Genomic DNA, 20808 nt, shown 5'->3' with positions numbered 1-20808 from the left:
CTACGTTAGGAAATCGTTGTACATAAATTAAATTATTGATACATTTATGAATATCTTTTAAGTTTGAAATATAATGATTTCGTTAAGAGTATTTGAGTTATGACTTCTATTTCTTCCCTTCTAAAAATTAATGGAAGGTTTGTGTGGAATTATTTATTTTTGTTCTAGAAATTAGATTAAGACCAAGTTCAAATAAGAATATTAAATATATCATAATTGATTGGAGGCCATTTTTTCTTCATCAACTTTTGTGACTTTTTCTCGCTTGTATGATTATATTTTTATAATATTTGGATCATTTAAAAAATATATATTAAATTTATCACATTTAATATAAATACAAAATCATAAAAGTACACCCTTACCAAACATACAAACAAATACACGAGGTAGCAAAACTTTCAACTATATTAGGTGCTAAATTATATTAATAAATTTATCATGAATGCTTAGATTATAATACAAAGTCAAAATTAATTAAATATAAGAGTTTTTTTATATATATAAGATGTATTTATTTTTCTTTAATAGCTCACCTAATGTTTAAGAAAATTTCTAAGCTACTTTTATTTAACATTTTAAAATAAAATTTTAATATACATCAAAAACAAAAGAAGAAATAAGAAAGTAATAGATGAATCACAAACATTAATAACTACATCTAACTCATACATCTAATCATTCATATTCAACATCTTTAAAAATTAATAATTTAAAATAAAATAAAAGACTAATATTTTTAATCAATTTTTTTATTAAAAACTTAAAAATTAAATTAGTAAATTATGTAGAAGAATTTGTATATCATAATATAATTAATATATTAAAAAAAGATCGAATTAATTCAAACCAAATTTAATAATATAGGATGTATATCTTCGTTAGAACATTCTAACGTAAGTTATTATTATTTTATTTATTTACTATCTACATAATTCTTAATTTTTTACTTAACTCTTAATTTTCTAGTTTTATTTTTCAATTTTGTTCATTAGTTATATTTGTAATTCTATTAAAAATACAAAATTCGCTTTTTATTCACTCATTTCGTGTCTAATTTATCTTTTAATTAAATTTTAAACACACCCATAAATCACCCGTATTGAATGAGTTAAATACCCAAATTTGTACAAAGTTGTACAATTCAAATTTGAATGGTTGGACCAAGATTCAACAAATTTATATTAACTTTTGAAAATAGTCTTTTATTTAAATATCTAATGGTGTGAAAAACTTAATTTAATTTAAGTGGATCTCTTAATTACACTAGGGGTAGTTTAGGAATATTAGTTTTAAAATGGGTCCCATCCTAAGTCAAGCTTCCACATTTATGTCTACAAATACTCACTTCTGTCTCCATCAAAAGAGCAATTCTCAAACCATCTTTCAAAAAAACCAAAAAAATGAAGAACATCATTTTCTCTCTCCCCATCATTTTCCTCCTCCTCGCCGGAATTTCCGTCGGAGAAGACAACGACCATATTTTCGGCAGACCCATTGATCGAAAACTATTAGGACTAAAAAAGGAAAAACTCAGTCACTTCAAATTCTATTGGCACGATGTAATCAGTGGTCCAAAACCCACATCAATAATGGTGGTGCCGCCGGTTTCAAACACGACATTCTTCGGTTCAGTTACTATGATCGACAACCCATTAACGTTAGGACCGAATTTGACATCGAAATTGGTCGGACGGGCACAAGGGTTTTATGCATTGGCTTCTCAACAAGATATTGGGTTATTGATGTTGATGAATTTTGTGTTTGTTGAGGGGAAATATAATGGAAGTACTTTGACGGTTTTGGGTCGGAATTCGGTGATGTCGGCGGTGAGAGAGATGTCGGTGACCGGAGGAAGTGGACTTTTCCGATTTGCTAGAGGTTATGTTCAAGCAAAGACTAATTGGTTTGATGTTAAAAGTGGGGATGCTACTGTTGAGTATAATGTTTATGTTTTTCATTATTGATCATTATGATGATGATGAATACTAAGATAATAATGATAATAATTATGATTTTATTTTATGTTGCTTTGTTTAATTTTAAAGTATGTATTATGTAATTGGACACTTTTGTAAGTGGTCCAAGTTTTTGATAAATTATTATTGGCTCTTATAAGAAATAATATTGGAATTGGTTTGAATGGTTAGAAATTCTTATAATATTGGTTGGTGGGTAGGTAATGACCACCACCTCACAAAACTCTTTTTGAATTTCAAAATGAAATAAAGTTATTATTTGAATTTTTAATGTGTTTTTTTGTGTTGCTTTCTTAAAGTATAAGACTAAAACATTAAATATTTCATGTGACAATCAAACTTGTAAATAATAATTTTTATTTATATTTAAGATGTTTTAAGTGACAATCAAACTCGTTAACTTTGTTCTCTTAAAAGTTATTATTGTCATTTGAGCTACCTTAGTGGCAGGGACGGATTCAATAATCCGAGTTGAGTGGGCTTAAGAAAAATTTAAGTAAACTTAAAAAAAAAAAACAAAAAAATTATAGATAAAACGAGAATGAATAAATGAAAGTTTTATTTTTTTTAATTAGATAAAAAAAATAGTGTATTAAATTAAAAAATTAAAAGTTAAGGGTAATACAATTTTGTATCGTAAAAAAATAAAAAATAAAAAAGTTAAATTTTTTGGGCTGGGTTTCAACTCGCCCCTATGCTTATTGGGATTAAATAAACCAAACTAAACATGTTTTTTAACTTACAAAATAGATTTTGTATAGTTAAATAAAATTAAAGAAAGATATTAGTGATCATAAACAATATATTATTTACTATATATTTATCTCGATTATAAATTATTTTAATTAAAAAGATTTTTTTAAACAAAGTTTTATTAACACTTCCATATTAATAGCTAAAGGTTTGTGTTGAATTATTTATTTTTGTTCTATAAACTTGATTAAGACCAAATTCAAATAAGAATATTAAATATATTATAATCTATTGGACCTATTTCTTTTTTAATGTTTTTTTCCTCATGTAATGTGTGGACAGTATTTTCATTATTTTTGGATCATTTAAAAAAATATATTAAATGTAGCACATACATAAATCAAATAAATACAAAATGATAAAAGTACACCCTTACAAAAAAAAAACATACAAACAAGGTCAATTGTATTAGGTGCTCAATTATATTAACAATCAATGACATTTCAAAGTAAAAAAATAATTAAATATAGAGGTTGTTTGATATAAGCAGAGACGGATATAGCCTAGGGCTGCCCTGGGCTTAAGCCCACCCTAAGTTATCTTATGTTATTTTTTTCCTATATGAGAGCATCCCCATCCTTGTACCCATACATAGGTACAAATATGTGCCACATCAGCAGCCACATCACAAATAAATTATACCTCTCAATTTATACCTCTATTCCCCAACCATCTCAAGTACAATTGTGGTCCCACCATCCACATCATCTAATTCATATAATATTTTTTAATTCAATAATTCAAATAATCTTGTTTTATTTTTTATTATATTAATTTGTTTAAATTAATAAAACTAATATTTATAAATTATATTAAAAAATTAAAAAAATCAATAATTTTTAAATAATAAAAAAATAATCATATGTATAAAAAAAATAATATAACGGTCATATTTTGAAAAAACTGTCGTATTTTAAAAAACGGTCAATTTTTTAAATAAAAAATTAAATAAAATAGTTTATTTTTTAAAATTTTTAAATATTTATTTTTTTGCATACAAAAGTGGGGGTGGGACCACTTTTTTTGACTTTTTCTCATTTGTACCCAGTAGCAAAACTTTGCTACTCAATTTTCTCTCTCATAATTTGTACCCATCTCCCAATTAGTGTACCCAGTACAAATTTTGCCACATCAGATTTGTACCTACCGATGGGGATGCTCTGAGAGATGGAAGAGAGAGAGAGGTATGTTTGACATTTGGTATTTTATTTTATTTATTTACTCTCTTTTATTATTATAAAAATTAGATTTTATTTAATTTTTTAAAATTAATTTTTATTCCAGATAAATAAAAAGAAATGAAGAGTATTTTGATCTTTAATCAACAACCAAACAAAAAAACTTATTTATTAAAAAATCTTATCAAACAGGTTCTTTAGAAAAAAAACTAAAAAAATACCAGCTCTTTGATTATTTTCGATTTTATTTATTTGGAAGGTTTGTTTGATACGGTCAATTGAGTTTTTTTTAAGTATGTTTTATCTCTCAAATTTTGTTTATTCAATGTTTAAATATATTTTTCAATAAATAATTAACATTAAAGGACAATTTTCACCGTCCAAACTTTTAAAAATAATAATAGTAATTCATTTCACCTATATATTATTTATTTTTCTTTCATTTTTTTGAAGTGAATCTAAAATGTTTTTAAGCCCACCCTAACTCTAATTTTTAAATCCGTCCTTGGATATAAGATACATTTATTTTTTAAATGTTTGAATTTATCGACAAATATACGAGACTAAATCGTTTCGGTCACTATCCATGTTATATTTATTGATTAACGTGAAAGAATCAACGTATTTTCAGTTAAGCATTCAATAAATGTGTATAATGCATAACTTTATTATTGCAATTTTTATTTTATATTATTTGTTTAACTAGTTTTTAATTTTTTATGCCTCATTTTTGTCGGGAAATTTGACGAAATGACCCTAATGATTCACTTATTTGACTTTTTAATTAGGAGTGTTCAATATTTAGTCTGAACCGAATATCCGGTCGAATTTGAATTTACCGAATTCGAATAAACCGAATTCGAAATTCATTATTAGTTTTCAAATCGAATTTCAATCCAATTCGAATTCAAATACGGTTTTCAAATTGATTTTCGAGTTTGGGTTTCAACTCGAAACCAAACAAAAAACTGAATTCATTTTATTATTATTTATTTTTCCAAACTTAGTTTAAAATAATAAAATTAGAATATTTTGAAGTCAAAATTTAATACTAAAAAAAAATAACAAAAGAACCCGTGGTCTAGTGGTAGAATGATACCCTGCTGGTACAATTTATTTTGAGTTATGCTAGTTTCAAAGAATAAAAAAAACGAATTCGGTTTGAATTCGAACCGAATATCAAATTCGAATTCGGCTCGGTTTAATTAAAATTTATTCGAATTCGGTTCGGTTTTCGAATTAGTTAAAAAAAATAAAAAATGGAATAAACCGAACCGAAGAACTCGAATAACCCGAAAACCGAACTGATGAACACCCTTATTTTTGACCCGCGCTTAAAATAAAAAACGATGGTAACACCTTTTTCTTTTTTTGGACGATTTTGTCTATGTTGCGAGACGTCCTCAATCGCGAGATGCAACCAGCATTCGCGAGACGCAACCGGCAATTGCGAGACGATTTTTTTTTTCGTCTCACGATTGCCGGTTGCGTCTCGCGGTTGCGTCTCGCGAATGCCAGTTGCGTCTCGCGATTGTTGACTTTTCACACGACATCCGGTTGTGTCTCGCAACGGGAGCATTTTTGTTCAAAAAAATCAAAGTGTCACCAATGCATTTATTTTATGCGTAGACCAAAAATCAAATAATGGTCCTTTCATCCAATTTCTCATTTTCGTCTTTATTTTTAAATTTCTTTAACAAATATTTTTTTTTTAAAAACTATTCAATCATCTAAAAAAAATATATTAATCTACAAAAGTGACTTCATCTTCCAAAATCAAAAAAAATCTTTTGGAGAAGAAAAAACCCTAATTAGAGATGGAATCATCTTTTAAGAAGACGACGACGGCCAATGAGAAAGGCGAAGAATTGAAGAAACCTCCTTTCAGACGAGCAAAGGACGATACTAAACCCGTTCTCCGAGACCCTGTAATCTTTCTCTCCTGATTATCAGTTTTCAATTTCATCTTCTGATTCATTTTTAGGGTTTAAAATTGAATCGCAAACTGTTGTTGTAATGTTGTGTTTTTGTATAAATTGTTGTTCTTCAGATCCTGACTTCAGACCCACTAGAGACTGAGGAAGCTGTTCTTCAATTGCCTCCTTTCCCATCATCAATCCAAATAAAACGTCAATCCAAATGAATCCAACTGGTTTTATTTGAAATTTTAGATTAAGATGATCTTCCATTGTTGTACTATTACTACTGAAATCAATTGATTATGAATTGATTTGAATCCATTAATGAAACTCTTCTCTGCTTATCTTGAAATTATTTTGAATTCATTATAGATAGATAGTTGCAGCTTCTATATCTTCTTCCCTATATATGTTTGATTGAAAACCCATAACCAATTGACTGAAAAAACAAGGTTTGCATATTAGATTCAAGTTTATTCTAGGGTTTGATTCAAAACTAGGTCATGTTCAAACATATATGTTTGTTTGGTATTGTGTCTATGTTTTTCAATTCTTAAGAAAACAGTCTATGGATTATAATTGTGTATTGATTCTTTCAAACATAAGATTTCTTAAGCTTTGTTGATTTCAGAAAGGGACAATCTTCTATACTAAAATGTACAATTCAACTGATAAAATTCGATCTTGTTAAAGAATGTAGCTATACCTTACTATTTACATTTGCTTTTAGTATTTTTAGTCAACAAATTTAACTAGGAAGAAAAATGTTTAGGTATTAGTTATATGTTGTAACCAAATTGTTTTGATTTAAGATTTTATAAACGACAATCATAATTGGTTTGGTTTAGATTAAGGATGAAAATGGGTACATGATATTCGGAGATGTAAAGAAAATTTTAAATTTCATATCATTACAAATTCATAATAAATATATTATTTATTTTATCAATATTTACCCATTACTTCAGCATAATTTTAATCTATGTTCCACGTTGTTTTTAATTTTCACCTTTTTTTAATAACATTGTTTCTTTTTATTCACTTTCACTTTTAATGTTCAATTTCAACATTATTTCAAATTTTTTCAATTTTGTTTCTAGTTTGTTGAACTTCAATTATTGTTTTTAATTTTTGTTAAACTTCAATTATTATCGTTGAAAACAAGTAATATTTTTATTTGTATTTTTAATATTTAATATATTTAGAAAATAATAAATATAAATTCATATTTTAATCACGTAATGAATATTCGTGGGATTAGATACCCGACGAATTCGGGATAGGAGTAGTAAAATGAAAATCAAAATCGAAATGAGTACTTCACTAGCGAGTAGGGTATTCGTTGTAATTCATAGTTTTATAAATAATAAAGGTATTTCTAAATTATTTGTATCTATTTTTTAAACCAAATAATAAGTATATATATTATAGTTATAAGGTTTTGAAACATAATTTCGAAAATAAATATTTAGGTATTAACCATTAGTTATAACAACCAATAATCTCAATTTAACAATTTAATAAGCTATTTGGTTTATCTTCAAATTGGTTTAAATGAGTTCTATATGATTTATTTCGATCAGTTTAATTACAACTTTAAATCAAGTCAATACAAATTTATTATGAATTATGTAGTAGACATTGTCAAGATAACCTTTAAAGTCAACATAGAAATTTGAAGATTTTTCATCAAGAACCTAAACATGAAACATGTTTTTTAAGGTGATTTGCCTTGGCCTCTAGATTAAAGAAGCTATGAAATGATGTTAAAGCATACATTCAAAGCAAATTAGGAATTCTAAGAATCAAAGATTTAATAAGAACCAAGCAAATGTAAGAATCAAAGATTTAATAAGAACCAAAATGATGTTTTATCACTAAGAATACAGCAACAAGTCAAATAATAGTCAAATTGTTTTAATCCAACAACAATAGGATTTCAAGATTTCCACAAATCCAATACCAATTCAATTATTAAACTCGAACAACATCTTATTCATCAGCGGATGGGACTTCTTCGATAACATTGGGAAAATTATTAGGCAAGGTACATAGAGGTCGTCCATCGTTATCCCCCAACATTGCTGAAGCCAGCGCGTATCCTAGAGCTCGAGAAACAGGAATCGCAACCGCGTTTCCAACCTGAATATACCTGAAAACACAATACTTTTACATTCAACTCATGACAATACAAGAAGAATTTCAAATGTTACCATTTAATAGTAGTTACCTTTCTTTAATGTGACCAAAAAGCCTATAGTAATCTGGAAACCCTTGCAATCTTGCATTTTCGCGAATTGTCAGAACTCTATCTTGGGTAGGATGCAATATAGCCTGACAATTAACAAGAAAAAAAAACGATGAAATTCGAATAAACTTAAGCAAATAAGCTAACAATGTGTAAATAATTGCTGCATAATATACCTGATTATGTGGCTCAGCCCTGGTGACAACTGTGGGCACTGTTTGATCCCACCATAATCTTGCAAAGGGTCTGTTTGGTTTTACCCATAACCAGAAAACAATTAAATAGATGAAAAAAATGATTGATTATATCAAATAGAACTTTTGTTATTCTTACTTGGAAGAAGTTCCACCAATAAAAGACATGGCATAATCTGGAACCTGCAGTTATCAAGTTGATCTAAACTTAGAACACAAAAGTAGACAAATCAATTTAAATTACAGTTTTAATATCTTTTCATTATTACCAATGGTTTTCCAGAAGGTAGATAAACTCTTTCGATTTCAGGATCCCATTCTACTTTATTGTCGTCACGAACCCTAACACCTTTTAGATTCCTAAAGTTTGCACCCTGTAACACAAATATTCAATCATTTCAAGTTTCTAGTTGGAAAAAAAACTAAGTAAAACATGTGACAAGACTGACCTTATGCTTTGGAATTTGACACACTCGCTGGTAGTCATCGTTGTTCAATTGAAGCGGTCGATGATCAAAGAGCGCATGTTCAGCTTTCACTCCTGTGTTTACATGATGCCCTAACATCTCTATAAAAAAAAACAAGTTAAAAAATTAAAACTAAGTGGTTTGATATGTTTCAAAAATTTAGTGATACAAAAAATTAGTTTACCTTCTCTTTTTAGTCTAATGAATTTCTGAAATTCAGTTTTCGGATCATCACCATATGGCATAACATCCCTTTGTTCATCATTCTCAACCTGGGGAGATTATGTTATATATATAACATTATAACTAATGCCAAACCATTAAAAAACAAAATACCAGAAGAAAAGGGTAAAACAAAAATTACCTTAGGGAGATCAGAAAATGCATCTTCTAGAAAAAGTGCTTTCCCTAGTGTAACTTTACTATTAGCTTCATGTGCAACAACACTCCCCTACATTATTACAAAAACTAGGTGCATTAGATTGGAGGATTTTTTTCAAATAATCCAATAATGATAAACAAGTAAATGCATATTTTACCTCGAATTCACTTGGAATGACACCTCTAGAAACAACATCATGAGTGGGTAGAGGATACTGAGGCAATTTCTGTTGATGAAATTTTACACATTAACATTGAAAAGTATCATCCAACATGAAATGAAAAAACAGGACAACTAACTAACCTCATTAGAACGAGCACCCCATAAAAAGACCCTGTTTCGAAATTGAGGCAAACCATAAGCACCAGCTGCCATCATGCCTATTCGAGCTTGATAGTGTAAGCCCACAAGGCGACCCAAAGCATACCGACCAAGAAACCCACCAGCAAATCGTAGAATATCAACCACATTTTCCATTAGAACAAATCTTGGTTTTAAAAACTCAACTAAGTTCATATAGACAACAAGCTGTTTATTTTTTTCGTCATCCAGAGGGTTTTCTTTATTTCTAAATCTATTGAAACCGCTTATTCCTTGGCAAGGAGGTCCTCCACATAAAACATCAACATCACCCTGTTCAGGACCATATGGAAACAAGAGAAAACAATAAACTGTCAATTATTTGATAATATCTAATAAGAAAAAAAGGAGAAAGATAAAAAAAGAATCACTTACAGGTAATGGTAGAAGCTTTGATTTATACCCATTTACAACAAACTTCTTTATTGACTCCACACACTCACTGGTACAACAAGACATTCAAAAGAAAATATCAGATAAATGACATTTGAATGCGAAAAAATGCAAGTTGAACAAATACCTCAAGCCTTCTGCTGGCTCCCATGAATCAAAATCTGAACCGTAGCCTTTCCATTTAACCTTTAATTATAAACCATTAATTAGCTTGACATCCATTATAACAAATCAATCTTGGATATCTACATAACAGAGTAACATTTTTCAATATTTCTTTTGCTTAAGTAAACAAACCAAACAAATATAACTAATTATATTGTTAGGAAGGTTAATTTATGTTTCATTGCTAATTTAAAAATGTGATTATATAAATAATATTATATCTAACAATCAAGCTTTTACCTTATAGAACAGACCCTGATTTTTTCTATCACTGGGATCACCATAGCAAATTTCAAGAATTTCATCAACTTCAAAAATCTCTTCATTATTATTAGCTTTATCATCATCATCTGTATCTTCATCATCTTCGGTTTCAGGCTTAACATATTGAACATCTGATCTGTTCTTCCCAGTCAAGTTAAAGGAGTCACATAGCTTCAGCCACTCCTTTAGCAGATTTAGAAAATCTTCCGCAAATTCATTTCTCACCTGAATAAATAATATGAATTATTTGGTTTTGATTTAAGATCACAATCTTAAATGGGCATTTGTCTAAGACACATATATAAGATATTGTTGAAGTAATAAACATGTTAAATCAATACCTGAGTTTCAGGGTGGTTATATTTAAGACTCTCGCAAGCATATTTGTTGATATCAATAGCCCATTTCTATAGAAACAAAAGAATAACAAAAATGATTGAAACATGTAAGGAGACATGTTAAATCATTATAGAGTAAATAGAAAGTAGTTAGAAACTAACATTAACAAGATTAACCCCTCTAATATTAGAACCAAGGCATAGACCAGTTGACATTGCACCACATCCAGCAAAAAGATCTAACAATGCTAACTCGCCATCTTTCTTATTAACCTCGTCTTTAGAAGCATCATCAACAACGTCATTATCACTGGAGATGGTTGACTCTGATTCATTTTCCACTCGCACTTTTTCTGCAGAATATTAATGATACCAAAGCTAAGTAAAAATGTCTTCCTTCATCAATAGGATAGAGTTTAAAATGAACATTACCGATTGGCAATTTAACAAATGATGTATAAGGTAGAAAATACATTGTATTACAATAATAGTCACATTTTGCAATTGTTGCCTCATCAATACATGAGTCCATCTGCAAATTAAATCACATAGAAATTTAAACAATTGAATAAATAACATAATAGTAGTAATATAGATGAACATGTGTATACATGCATACCGTCAATGGCAATCGTAAAATATGAAGCTTTGATACAAGACATCCTAAAGGATTATCATCCTTTATCTCCGAGAAGAAGACTCGCTTATGATGAATGAATTTTGCATGGTCTTTGATAGCCTGACAAGATGATTAAACAAAGTTATGTATAAACTAAAAAGGTTAAATGATAAAGACAGTCCTTTTTCTTTGTCAAATTGCTTACAGTATCTTTTGCCCTATAATACCACTGAGCTGTAAAATAGAGTGAACCATCTTTTGCTTCAAACATCTCAATGATACGACAGATATAGTCGTATCCTTCCACTTCACCCTGACAAGGATAAAAAAATGTAATGTAAAACAATGATTTACAAGATTATGTTGAATCTGTGACAACTCTAATCATAACTTGGTTTGTAAAAAAAGTCTTCACTGTTTAAAAAAATGATTTCTGTAATCTCGCAATGTTATAAAGATCCAGGGTAAATGTAGCAGGGTATCATAACTAATAGAGTAGTTATGAAAAGGTTAGTCTTTTTCCATTGGGAAAAAACCCCACAAAAACAAACCAATACATTACCATATATAACATAAGAACATAAAAAAAACTCCCCAAAGAACTCAAAAGGAAACATCAATAAGAAACAAAAGTAAGAGATCAGAACTCAAAAACCAAGTAATACCATTTTACAAAAATAAAAAAACAAACATGCTTACTTTAACATAGGCATCGTCTCCAACGTTGCATACAATACTGTTATCCACGATAGCACTGTTGTAATGACGTTTGGCTTGAATGATCTCATCCGATTCATTATTTCTACAATCATTGAAAATAACATGTAAGACAAAATAACATGAATATAACAAAGAAAGTATACATTTGAACACTCACAAATCTGCAATCTCTGGATAAGTAGCCTTATTTTTCGTCTGTGATTCAAACAAACAAACAAACAAACAAAACCCATTAGTAAAGAATCCATTAGGGTAAACAAAGGATAAACTTTCTAACCGTATGTCCCTGGTAACGATATGGCCATCGTTTCCGTGCTTCCGCCAAAGGAATATGAGAACCAGTGAATCGACTTTCATCATCATCCTCATCATTCTCATCAACGTCTTCTTCTTTAATCGATGCACGAGAATTATCGGTTACATCATCTTCAACTAAATCCAATTCTTCTTCTTCTTTAACCGGAGTGTTATCAATCAAGTCAGAGTTTTCCGACTTCTTAACAGTAGGTTGTGCCCATACTCCAGTTTCAGTTTCATCAGCTACTTCAAGCTCTTCAAGCGGCGGATTATCTTGATGTTCCTTCAATCTTTTCGACTTGGCAGAGGATGAAGAAGCGTTTTTGGTCGCCGATCTGGTCGATACAGTCCGTTTGGTCGGCATTATTAGCGATAAAACTACAAACTTTGGCCGGAAGAAGAAGAAATGAAAAGTTAGAGAGAGAATAGCTGAAAAGACCAGAGATTTAATGGAGGGAAAGCTTGTCCGTATAAGTAGGGAAGAAAGGTGAAGGGTTGGTGAATTTAATTTTGGGATTTTTTGAAAATGAGAGGGCTGTAAGAATATGGGCGGGAAGTGAAACTTTTTAGGGATAGAGGTATTAATTGGTGGGCTACAAAGCCCATTTTTAGGCCCATTTAAAGGCCCATCCGAAAAGAAACCCTAAATTTTAAATTTGCATTGGGATCATCGAATTTGAAAAAGAATATTGTCTTGGGATTCTACATCGCTATAAATTCCAAGAAAGTTCAGTTCTGAATTTATGATTTGACAGTTGTAATAGTCAATGGCAGAGTTAAGTTGAATTCGGGTCCCGTAAAAAGAAAAAAAAATTGAAAGTAACTTACTTTGAATTTCGATATTGTTTAGATGAAATAATGTTTTGAAATATATTATACTGGATATACATTTGTACAAGTTCTAATGAAAATTTGATTTTGAATTTATATCGGATATTAAGTTCTGTTTGGACAAATGTAATGGCAGATTTAGATTTGGATTTGGATTTGGGTTCGGGTAACAAATCAGTTTTTTATTTATATATCTGATATGATTTAGATAGGTAATGTTTGAAAACATTGTAATGGTCATTGTTATCGATATGTAGATAACAAAAAAGAATACATTTGAATTTTATTAAAATAGGCATGTCCTTTACGTGTTAGTCGTGCCGACGTGCCGTGGTTATGCCGTTGAATTAAAAGTGTCATTATCTATAAATCTTGTGGTTTTTTATTATTCATTGTGCAATGTCGTGCATCGTGTCGACACGGGTGTCGTGCATCGTGTCGGCGTGTCGACACGGGATGCCAACATAATTAAACCTTTTTAGGGATAGGTATTAATTGATGGGCTTTTTCATTTGGGCCAATTGAGGATTATTTGAAAATAACCCTAAAATTTAAATGTGCATTGGGATTATCAAAAAATTTTAAAAAGATTATTAATGTCTTGGGATACTACATAGGTACAAATTCCAATAAAGTTCTGTTTTTTAATTTATATCTGATATTATTGCTTTGTTTTGTTTGGACAGCTGGATAAAAGAAATTTAGTTTTTTTAATATTTGATTTCAAATTTTGATATAATTCAGATGAATTAATGTTTTAAAAATAGTATTTTTAAATACTACATTTGGTACAAATTTTAATAAAATTTTGTTTTGAATTTATATATAATTTTAGGTTCGGTTTGGATAGATGTAATGGCAGAGCTGAATCTGGTTTAGTTAAAATAATTCATTTTTTTTTAATATATGATTTCGAATTTCGATTTGTTTAGATGAAGTAATTTACTTTAATTATTTAAGTAATTAACAAATTTAATATCATTTATCCAATAAACACAACTACAATTCACATTTAAGTGTTTTTAATAAAGTTATATATTTTTAAACGATGCATTAAAATAATAAAAATGGCCATGGTTGATCGATATGTAATATTAGAAAACAAATTAGATTTGAGTTTTGTTGAAATAGGCATGCCTATTGTCGTGCTAGACGTGCCGACGTGCCGTGTTTATGCCGTTAAATTAAAAGTGTCACTATTTGTAACTAGCATTTAGCCGTGCATTTGTACGAATAATAATATAAAAATTGTGAAAAAAATTACGGATAACATTTTTTATTTTTAACCGTTTTAAGTTTATGGGTGGGTCAACCCACAATTCGACCCAAGTATCAATTTACTCAACATCATTATATATTAATTAGTTAAAAAGTTGAACTTATATTAATATTAAAATGTCCCGCGTTTATCAAATTTGGTGTTGAATTTAAAATATAAAGTCTTTGTAGCCTAGTTGGTTAAAGAGTTGTACTTGTTTTGTTAGTTGCAAGTTCGAAACATACCTCTAACATTTTTAATTTTATTTTTAACCGTTTTAAATTTAAAAACGGGTCAACCCACAATCCGACCCAAGTATCCAAATTAACCACACCTCTCGACCCGGCAATCCGGACACTTTAAAAATTAAGTATCATTATATATATATATAGATTAGTTAGTTAAAAAGTTGAACTTATATTAATATTAAAACGTCCCGCATTTATCAAATTTGGTATTAAATTTAAAATATAAAGTCTTTGTAGCCTAGTTGGTTAAAGAGTTGTACTTGTTTTGTTAGTTGCAAGTTCGAAACATACCTCTAACATTTTTAATTTTATTTTTAACCGTTTTAAATTTAAAAACGGGTCAACCCACAATCCGACCCAAGTATCCAAATTAACCACAGCTCTCGACCCGGCAATCCGGACACTTTAAAAATTAAGCATCATTATATATATAGATTTGTGTTTTTGTTTTGACTAGTCATTGTGTCATGTTGTGCATCGTGTCGACGTGAGAGGCCAACATAATTAAAATCTTTTAGGATATGTATTAAATGATAGACTTTTTTTCATTTGGCCCATTTGACATTAACCCTAAAATTTAAATTTACATTGGGATTATCAAAAATTTTAAAAAATATATATTATTGTCTTGAAATACTACATTGATATAAATTCCAATAAAATTATCTATGTATTTAACAAATTTAATATCATTTATCCAATCAAACACATCTACACTTTATTATTAAGTATTTTTTTTAATAAAGCTACATAATTTAAAACGATGCCTAAAATAATAAAATGGTCATTGTTGAACGATATGTAGATAACAAAAAAATACATTTGAATTTTATTGAAATAGGCATGTCCCTTACGTGCTAGTCGTGCCGACGTGTCGTGGTTATGCCATTGAATTAAAAGTATCATTATTTATAATCTTGTGGTTTTTTTTATTATCCATTGTGTAGTGCCGTGCATCGTGTCGACACGGGTGTCGTGCATCGTGTCGACACGGGTGTCGTGCATCGTGTCGACACGGGTGTCGTGCATCGTGTCGACACGGGATGCTAACATAATTAAACCTTTTTAGGGATATATATTAATTGATGGGTTTTTTCATTTGGGCCAATTAAGGATCATTTGAAAATAACCCTAAAATTTAAATGTGCATTGGGATTGTCAAAATTTTAAAAAAAAAATTATTAATGTCTTGGAATACTACATAGGTACAAATTCCAATAAAGTTCTGTTTTTTAATTTATATCTGATAATATTGCTTTGTTTAGACAGTTGGATCTGGTTTGGTTTGGATAAAAAAATCATTTTTTTTTTTATATTTGATTTAAAATTTTGTTATAATTTAGACGAAATAATGTTTTAAAAATAGTATTTTTGGATACATTTGTACAAATTCTAATAAAATTTTGTTTTGAATTTATATATGATATTAGACTCTGTTTGGATATATGTAATGGCAGAGCTGAATCTTGGTTTGGTTAAAACAATTCAGTTTTTATTTTAAATATCTAATTTTGAATTTTGATCTGATTAATGTCGTGCTAGACGTGCTGACGTGTCGTGTTTATGCCGTTGAATTAAAAATTATATTATTTGTAATCTTGTGTTTGACTAGTCATTGTGTCGTGTTATGTAAGTCGACATGAGAGGCCAACATAATTAAAACCTTTGAAGGATATGTATTAATTGATGGGTTTTTTATTTGTCCCACTTGACATTAACCCTAAAATTTAAATTTACATTGGGATCATCAAATTTTTAAAAAATATATATTATTATCTTGGGATACTACATTGGTATAAATTCCAAAAATGTTATGTTTTTGAATTTATATTGAATCAGCATTGTTTGGACAAATGTCAATGGTAGAGTTGGATCTAGGTTTTTGAAAAAAGAAATTTTATTCAATCTAGTTTTGAATAAGAAAAAATCATTTTTTTTTAAATATATGATTTCAAATTTCAATATAATTTAGATGAGATAATGTAAGAAAATATTTAATTATCTAAATATTATTTATACAATCAAACACATATGCACTTCATTATTAAGTGTTTTTAATAAACTATATAATTTAAAACATACTCTAAAATAATAAAATGGTCAGTGTTGATCGATATGTATATAACAAAAAAAACCAAATTAGAATTGGATTTTTTTGAAATAGGCATGTTTATTGCGTGCTCATCGTGCAGACGTGTCGTGGTTATGTGGTCGAGTCGAATTAAAAGTGTCATAATCTTTTATTTTTGTTTTTTATTCTCTGTTATGGAGTGTTGTACATAGGGTGTCAACATGGGAGACCAACTTAATTAAACTTTTTTTAGGGTTATGTATTAATTGATGGCTTCTCTCATTTGGCCCAATTAAGGCTCATTTGAAATTAACCCTAAAATTTAAATGTGTATCATTAAAATTTTAAAAATAATAATTATTAATGTTTTGGGATACTACATTAGCACAAATTTCAATAAAATTTTATTTTTAAATTTATATCCGATATTATAGCTCTATATGAACAATTGTAATGTCAGAGCTGGATTTGTATTTGGGTAAAAGAAATTCAATTTTTTTTTATTATATGATTTCGATATGATTTAGATAAAGTAATGTTAGAAAATACCATCTTGGATACTACATTTGTATAAATTCTAATGAAGTTTTATTTTTTAATTTATATCCGAAATTATGGCTTTGTATGAACAGATGTAATGGCAAAAATGTATCTAGATTTGGGTAAAAGAAATTCAGTTTTTTTAATATATGATTTCGAATTTCGATATAATTTAGATGAAATAATATTTTGAAAATACTATATTGGGATACTACTTTGGTATAAATTCCAATAAAATTTTGTTTTTAATTTATATCCAATATTATGGCTATGTATATGTATGGACATATGTAATGGAAGAGCTAGATCTGAATTTGGTTAATAGAAATTCAATTTTTTCAATATATGATTTAGAATATGAAGTGATGTTTTTGAAAATACTATCTTAGAATTCTACATTGGTATAAGGTATAAATTTCAATAAAGTTCTATTTCTAAATTTATGTTTGGACATATGTAATGGTCAATGGCAAAGTTGAATCTAAGTCTGGTAAAAAAATATTTTTTTTAAATAACTGACTTTGAATTTCAATATTATTTTAGATGAAATGATTTTTTGAAAATAACTATCTTGAAATACTACTTTTGTACAAATTCTAATGAAATGTTGTTTTTTAATTTATATGGGATATCTGTTTGGATAATAAATGTAATGGCAGAGCTAAATCTGGGTTTGAATAAAAATTAGTTTTTTTTTAAATATTTGATTTATAATTTCAATAGTATTTAAATAGGTAATGTTTCAAAATATTTTAATTATATATGTATTTAACAAATTTAATATCCTTAATTCAATAAAACATATGTGCACTTCATTATTAAGTATTTTTTTTAATAAAGTTACATAATTTACAATGATGCCTAACATAATAAAATTGTCATTTTTGATTGATATGTAGATAACAAAAAAACATATTTGAATTTTATTGAAATAGACATGTCCATTGCGTGCTAGTCGTGCCGACGACCGACGTGCCGTGGTTATGTCGTTGAATTAAAAGTGTCATTATTTATAATCTTGCGATTTTTTTATCATCCATTGTGCAGTGTCGTGCATCGTATCGACACGGGTGTCGTGCATCGTATCGACACTGGTGTCGTGCGTCGTGTCGACATGTCGACACGGGACGCCAACATAATTAAACCTTTTTAGGATAGGTATTAATTGATGGGCTTTTTTCATTTGGGCCAATTAAGGATCATTCGAAAATAACCCTAACATTTAAATGTGCATTGGGATTATCAAAACTTTAAAAAAAAATTATTAATGTCTTGCCATACTACATAGGTATAAATTCCAATAAAATTATATTTTATATTTTATATATATATATATATATATATATATATATATATATATATATATATATATATATATATATATATATATATATATATATATATATATATATATATATATATATATATATGATATTATTGCTTTGTTTGGACAGTTGAATCTAGTTTGGATAAAAGAAATTATATTTTTTTTTTATATTTGATTCAAATTTTGATATAATTTAGACGAATTAATGTTTTAAAAATAGTATTTTTGGACACTAATTTGTACAAATTCCAATGAAATTTTGTTTTGAATTTATATATGATATTAGGCTCTGTTTGGATAGATGTAATGGCAGAGCTGAATATAGGTTTGGTTAAAACAATTCAGTTTTTTTTTTTTAAATATCTGATTTCGAATTTCGATATATTTTAATTGAAGTAATGTTATTTTAATTATTTACGTATTTAACAAATTTAATATCATTTATCCAATCAAACACAACTGTACTTCATATTCAAGTGTTTTTGATAAAGTTATATATTTTTAAACGATGCTTTAAAATAATAAAAATGATCATGGTTGATCGATGTGTGGATATTAAAAAACAAATTAGATTTAAATTTTGTTGAAATAGACAAGCATATTATCGTGCTATACGTGTCGACGTGTCGTGTTTATGCCGTTAATTTAAAATTATATTATTTATAAACTTGTATTTTGTCTTTGACTCGTCATTGTGTCTTGTCGTGTATTGTGTCGATTCGGGAGGCCAACGTAATTAAAACTTTATAGAGATATGTATTAACTGATGGACTTTTTTTCATTTGGTCCATTTAACATTAACCCTAAAATTTAAATTTACATTGGGATCATCAATTTTTTTTATAAAAATATATATTATTGTCTTGGGATACTACATTGGTATAAATTCCAATAAAGTTCTGTTTTTGAATTTATATTGAATCAGCATTGTTTAGACAAATATCAATGGTAGAGTTGTATAAACTTTATTGAATCTAGGTTTGGGTAAGAAAAAATCAGTTTTTTTTTTAAAACAAATATTTGATTTCAAATTTCAATATGATTTTAGAAAACAAATTAGATTTAACTTTTTGTTGAAATAGACATGCATCGTGCTATACGTGTCGACGTGTCATGTTTATGCCATTGAATTAAAAATTATATTATTTATAATCTTGTATTTTGTCTTTGACTTAATTAAAAATTATATTATTTATAATCTTGTATTTTGTCTTTGACTTGTCATTGTGTCTTGTCATGTATTGTGTCGGCCCGAGAGGCCAACGTAATTAAAATTTTATAGAGATATGTATTAACTGATGGGCTTTTTTTCATTTGGCCCATTTAACATTAACCCTAAAATTTAAATTTACAATGGGATCATCAATTTTTTTTAAAAAAAATATATATTATTGTCTTGGGATACTACATTGGTATAAATTCCAATAAAGTTCTGTTTTTGAATTTATATTGAATCAGCATTGTTTGGACAAATGTCAATGGTAGAGCTGGATAAACTTTATTGAATCTAGGTTTGGGTAAGAAAAAATCAGTTTTTTTTTTTTATAAATATTTGATTTCAAATTTCAATATGATTTAGATGAGGTAATGTTTGAAAATATTTTAATTATTTAAATTTCATTTATCCAATCAAACACATATGCACTTCATTATATTATTAAGTGTTTTTAATAAAACTATATAATTAAAAACGATGCTCTAAAATAATAATATGGTCATTGTTGATTGATATGTTGAAGAAGAAAAAACAAATTAGATTTGAATTTTATTAAAACAAGCATGCACTTGTGTGCTAGTCGTGTCGACATGTCGTGGTTATGCCATCAAATTAAAAGTGACATTATTTGTAATCGTGTATTTTTGTTTTTGATTCTCCATTATGTAATGTCGACAAACCCACATAATTAAACGTTTGTAGGGATATGTATTAATTGATGGCCTTTTTTCATTTGGCCCAATTAAGGCTTATTTGAAATTAACCCTAAAATTTAAATGTGCATTGGGATCATCAAAATTTTAAAAACAATAATTATCCATGTCTTGGGATACTACATTGACACAAATTCCAATAAAGTTTTGTTTTTTAATTTATATCCGATATTATGGCTCTATATGAATAGATGTAATGACAGAGTTATATCTAGATTTGGGTAAAATAAATTTATTTTTTTAGTATATGATTTCAAATTTTGATATGATTTAGATGAAATAATGTTTTGAAAATAACTTATTGAGATAATATATTTGTAAATATTTC

At 28.0% G+C, this 20808-nt stretch overlaps 3 protein-coding genes across 3 annotated transcripts; 2 read left to right on the top strand and 1 right to left on the bottom strand.

Moving 5' to 3' along the window:
* The first annotated feature begins 1371 nt into the window (after positions 1 to 1371).
* On the top strand, positions 1372 to 2106 carry LOC124936276 (dirigent protein 22-like). Its single transcript, XM_047476759.1, has one exon. It carries the CDS (start codon positions 1404 to 1406, stop codon positions 1965 to 1967), a length of 564 nt encoding a protein of 187 aa, XP_047332715.1. The 5' UTR covers positions 1372 to 1403; the 3' UTR covers positions 1968 to 2106.
* Positions 2107 to 5678: 3572 nt separating this feature from the next.
* Positions 5679 to 6173, top strand: LOC124937087. Its single transcript, XM_047477600.1, has 2 exons — positions 5679 to 5838; positions 5961 to 6173. Exons 1-2 carry the CDS (start codon positions 5728 to 5730, stop codon positions 6051 to 6053), a joined length of 204 nt encoding a protein of 67 aa, XP_047333556.1. The 5' UTR covers positions 5679 to 5727; the 3' UTR covers positions 6054 to 6173.
* Positions 6174 to 7661: 1488 nt separating this feature from the next.
* LOC124934349 (DNA (cytosine-5)-methyltransferase CMT3) lies at positions 7662 to 12736 on the bottom strand. The gene is made up of 21 exons (XM_047474872.1): positions 12257 to 12736; positions 12137 to 12174; positions 11959 to 12061; positions 11465 to 11572; positions 11260 to 11379; positions 11073 to 11172; positions 10803 to 10993; positions 10644 to 10709; positions 10279 to 10527; positions 10001 to 10059; positions 9856 to 9922; positions 9424 to 9753; positions 9278 to 9346; positions 9103 to 9189; positions 8923 to 9010; positions 8721 to 8839; positions 8541 to 8645; positions 8411 to 8454; positions 8254 to 8323; positions 8060 to 8163; positions 7662 to 7981 (listed from the first exon to the last, which is right to left on the bottom strand). The coding sequence occupies exons 1-21, from the start codon at positions 12638 to 12640 to the stop codon at positions 7822 to 7824; spliced, it is 2661 nt and encodes an 886-aa protein (XP_047330828.1). The 5' UTR covers positions 12641 to 12736; the 3' UTR covers positions 7662 to 7821.
* Positions 12737 to 20808: the final 8072 nt, after the last annotated feature.

The sequence above is a fragment of the Impatiens glandulifera genome, chromosome 4 (assembly GCF_907164915.1).
Source record: "Impatiens glandulifera chromosome 4, dImpGla2.1, whole genome shotgun sequence".
Classification (NCBI taxonomy): Eukaryota; Viridiplantae; Streptophyta; class Magnoliopsida; order Ericales; family Balsaminaceae; genus Impatiens; species Impatiens glandulifera.
The sequence above is the reverse complement of the archived record's forward strand: the minus strand, read 5'-3'. Positions and strand labels throughout refer to the sequence as shown.

What these genes read in the sequence shown, in the direction of transcription:
- LOC124936276 (XM_047476759.1), top strand. Translation starts at nt 1,404, where the DNA reads ATGAAGAACATCATTTTCTCTCTCCCCATCATTTTCCTCCTCCTCGCC.
- LOC124937087 (XM_047477600.1), top strand. Translation starts at nt 5,728, where the DNA reads ATGGAATCATCTTTTAAGAAGACGACGACGGCCAATGAGAAAGGCGAA. An exon ending in AACCCGTTCTCCGAGACCCT is followed by an intron (nt 5,839 to 5,960) that starts GTAATCTTTCTC and finishes GTTGTTCTTCAG; the next exon opens with ATCCTGACTTCAGACCCACT.
- LOC124934349 (XM_047474872.1), bottom strand. Translation starts at nt 12,640, where the DNA reads ATGCCGACCAAACGGACTGTATCGACCAGATCGGCGACCAAAAACGCT. An exon ending in ATCAGGGTCTGTTCTATAAG is followed by an intron (nt 10,060 to 10,278) that starts GTAAAAGCTTGA and finishes TTATAATTAAAG; the next exon opens with GTTAAATGGAAAGGCTACGG. An exon ending in CATTTTCTGATCTCCCTAAG is followed by an intron (nt 9,011 to 9,102) that starts GTAATTTTTGTT and finishes TAATCTCCCCAG; the next exon opens with GTTGAGAATGATGAACAAAG.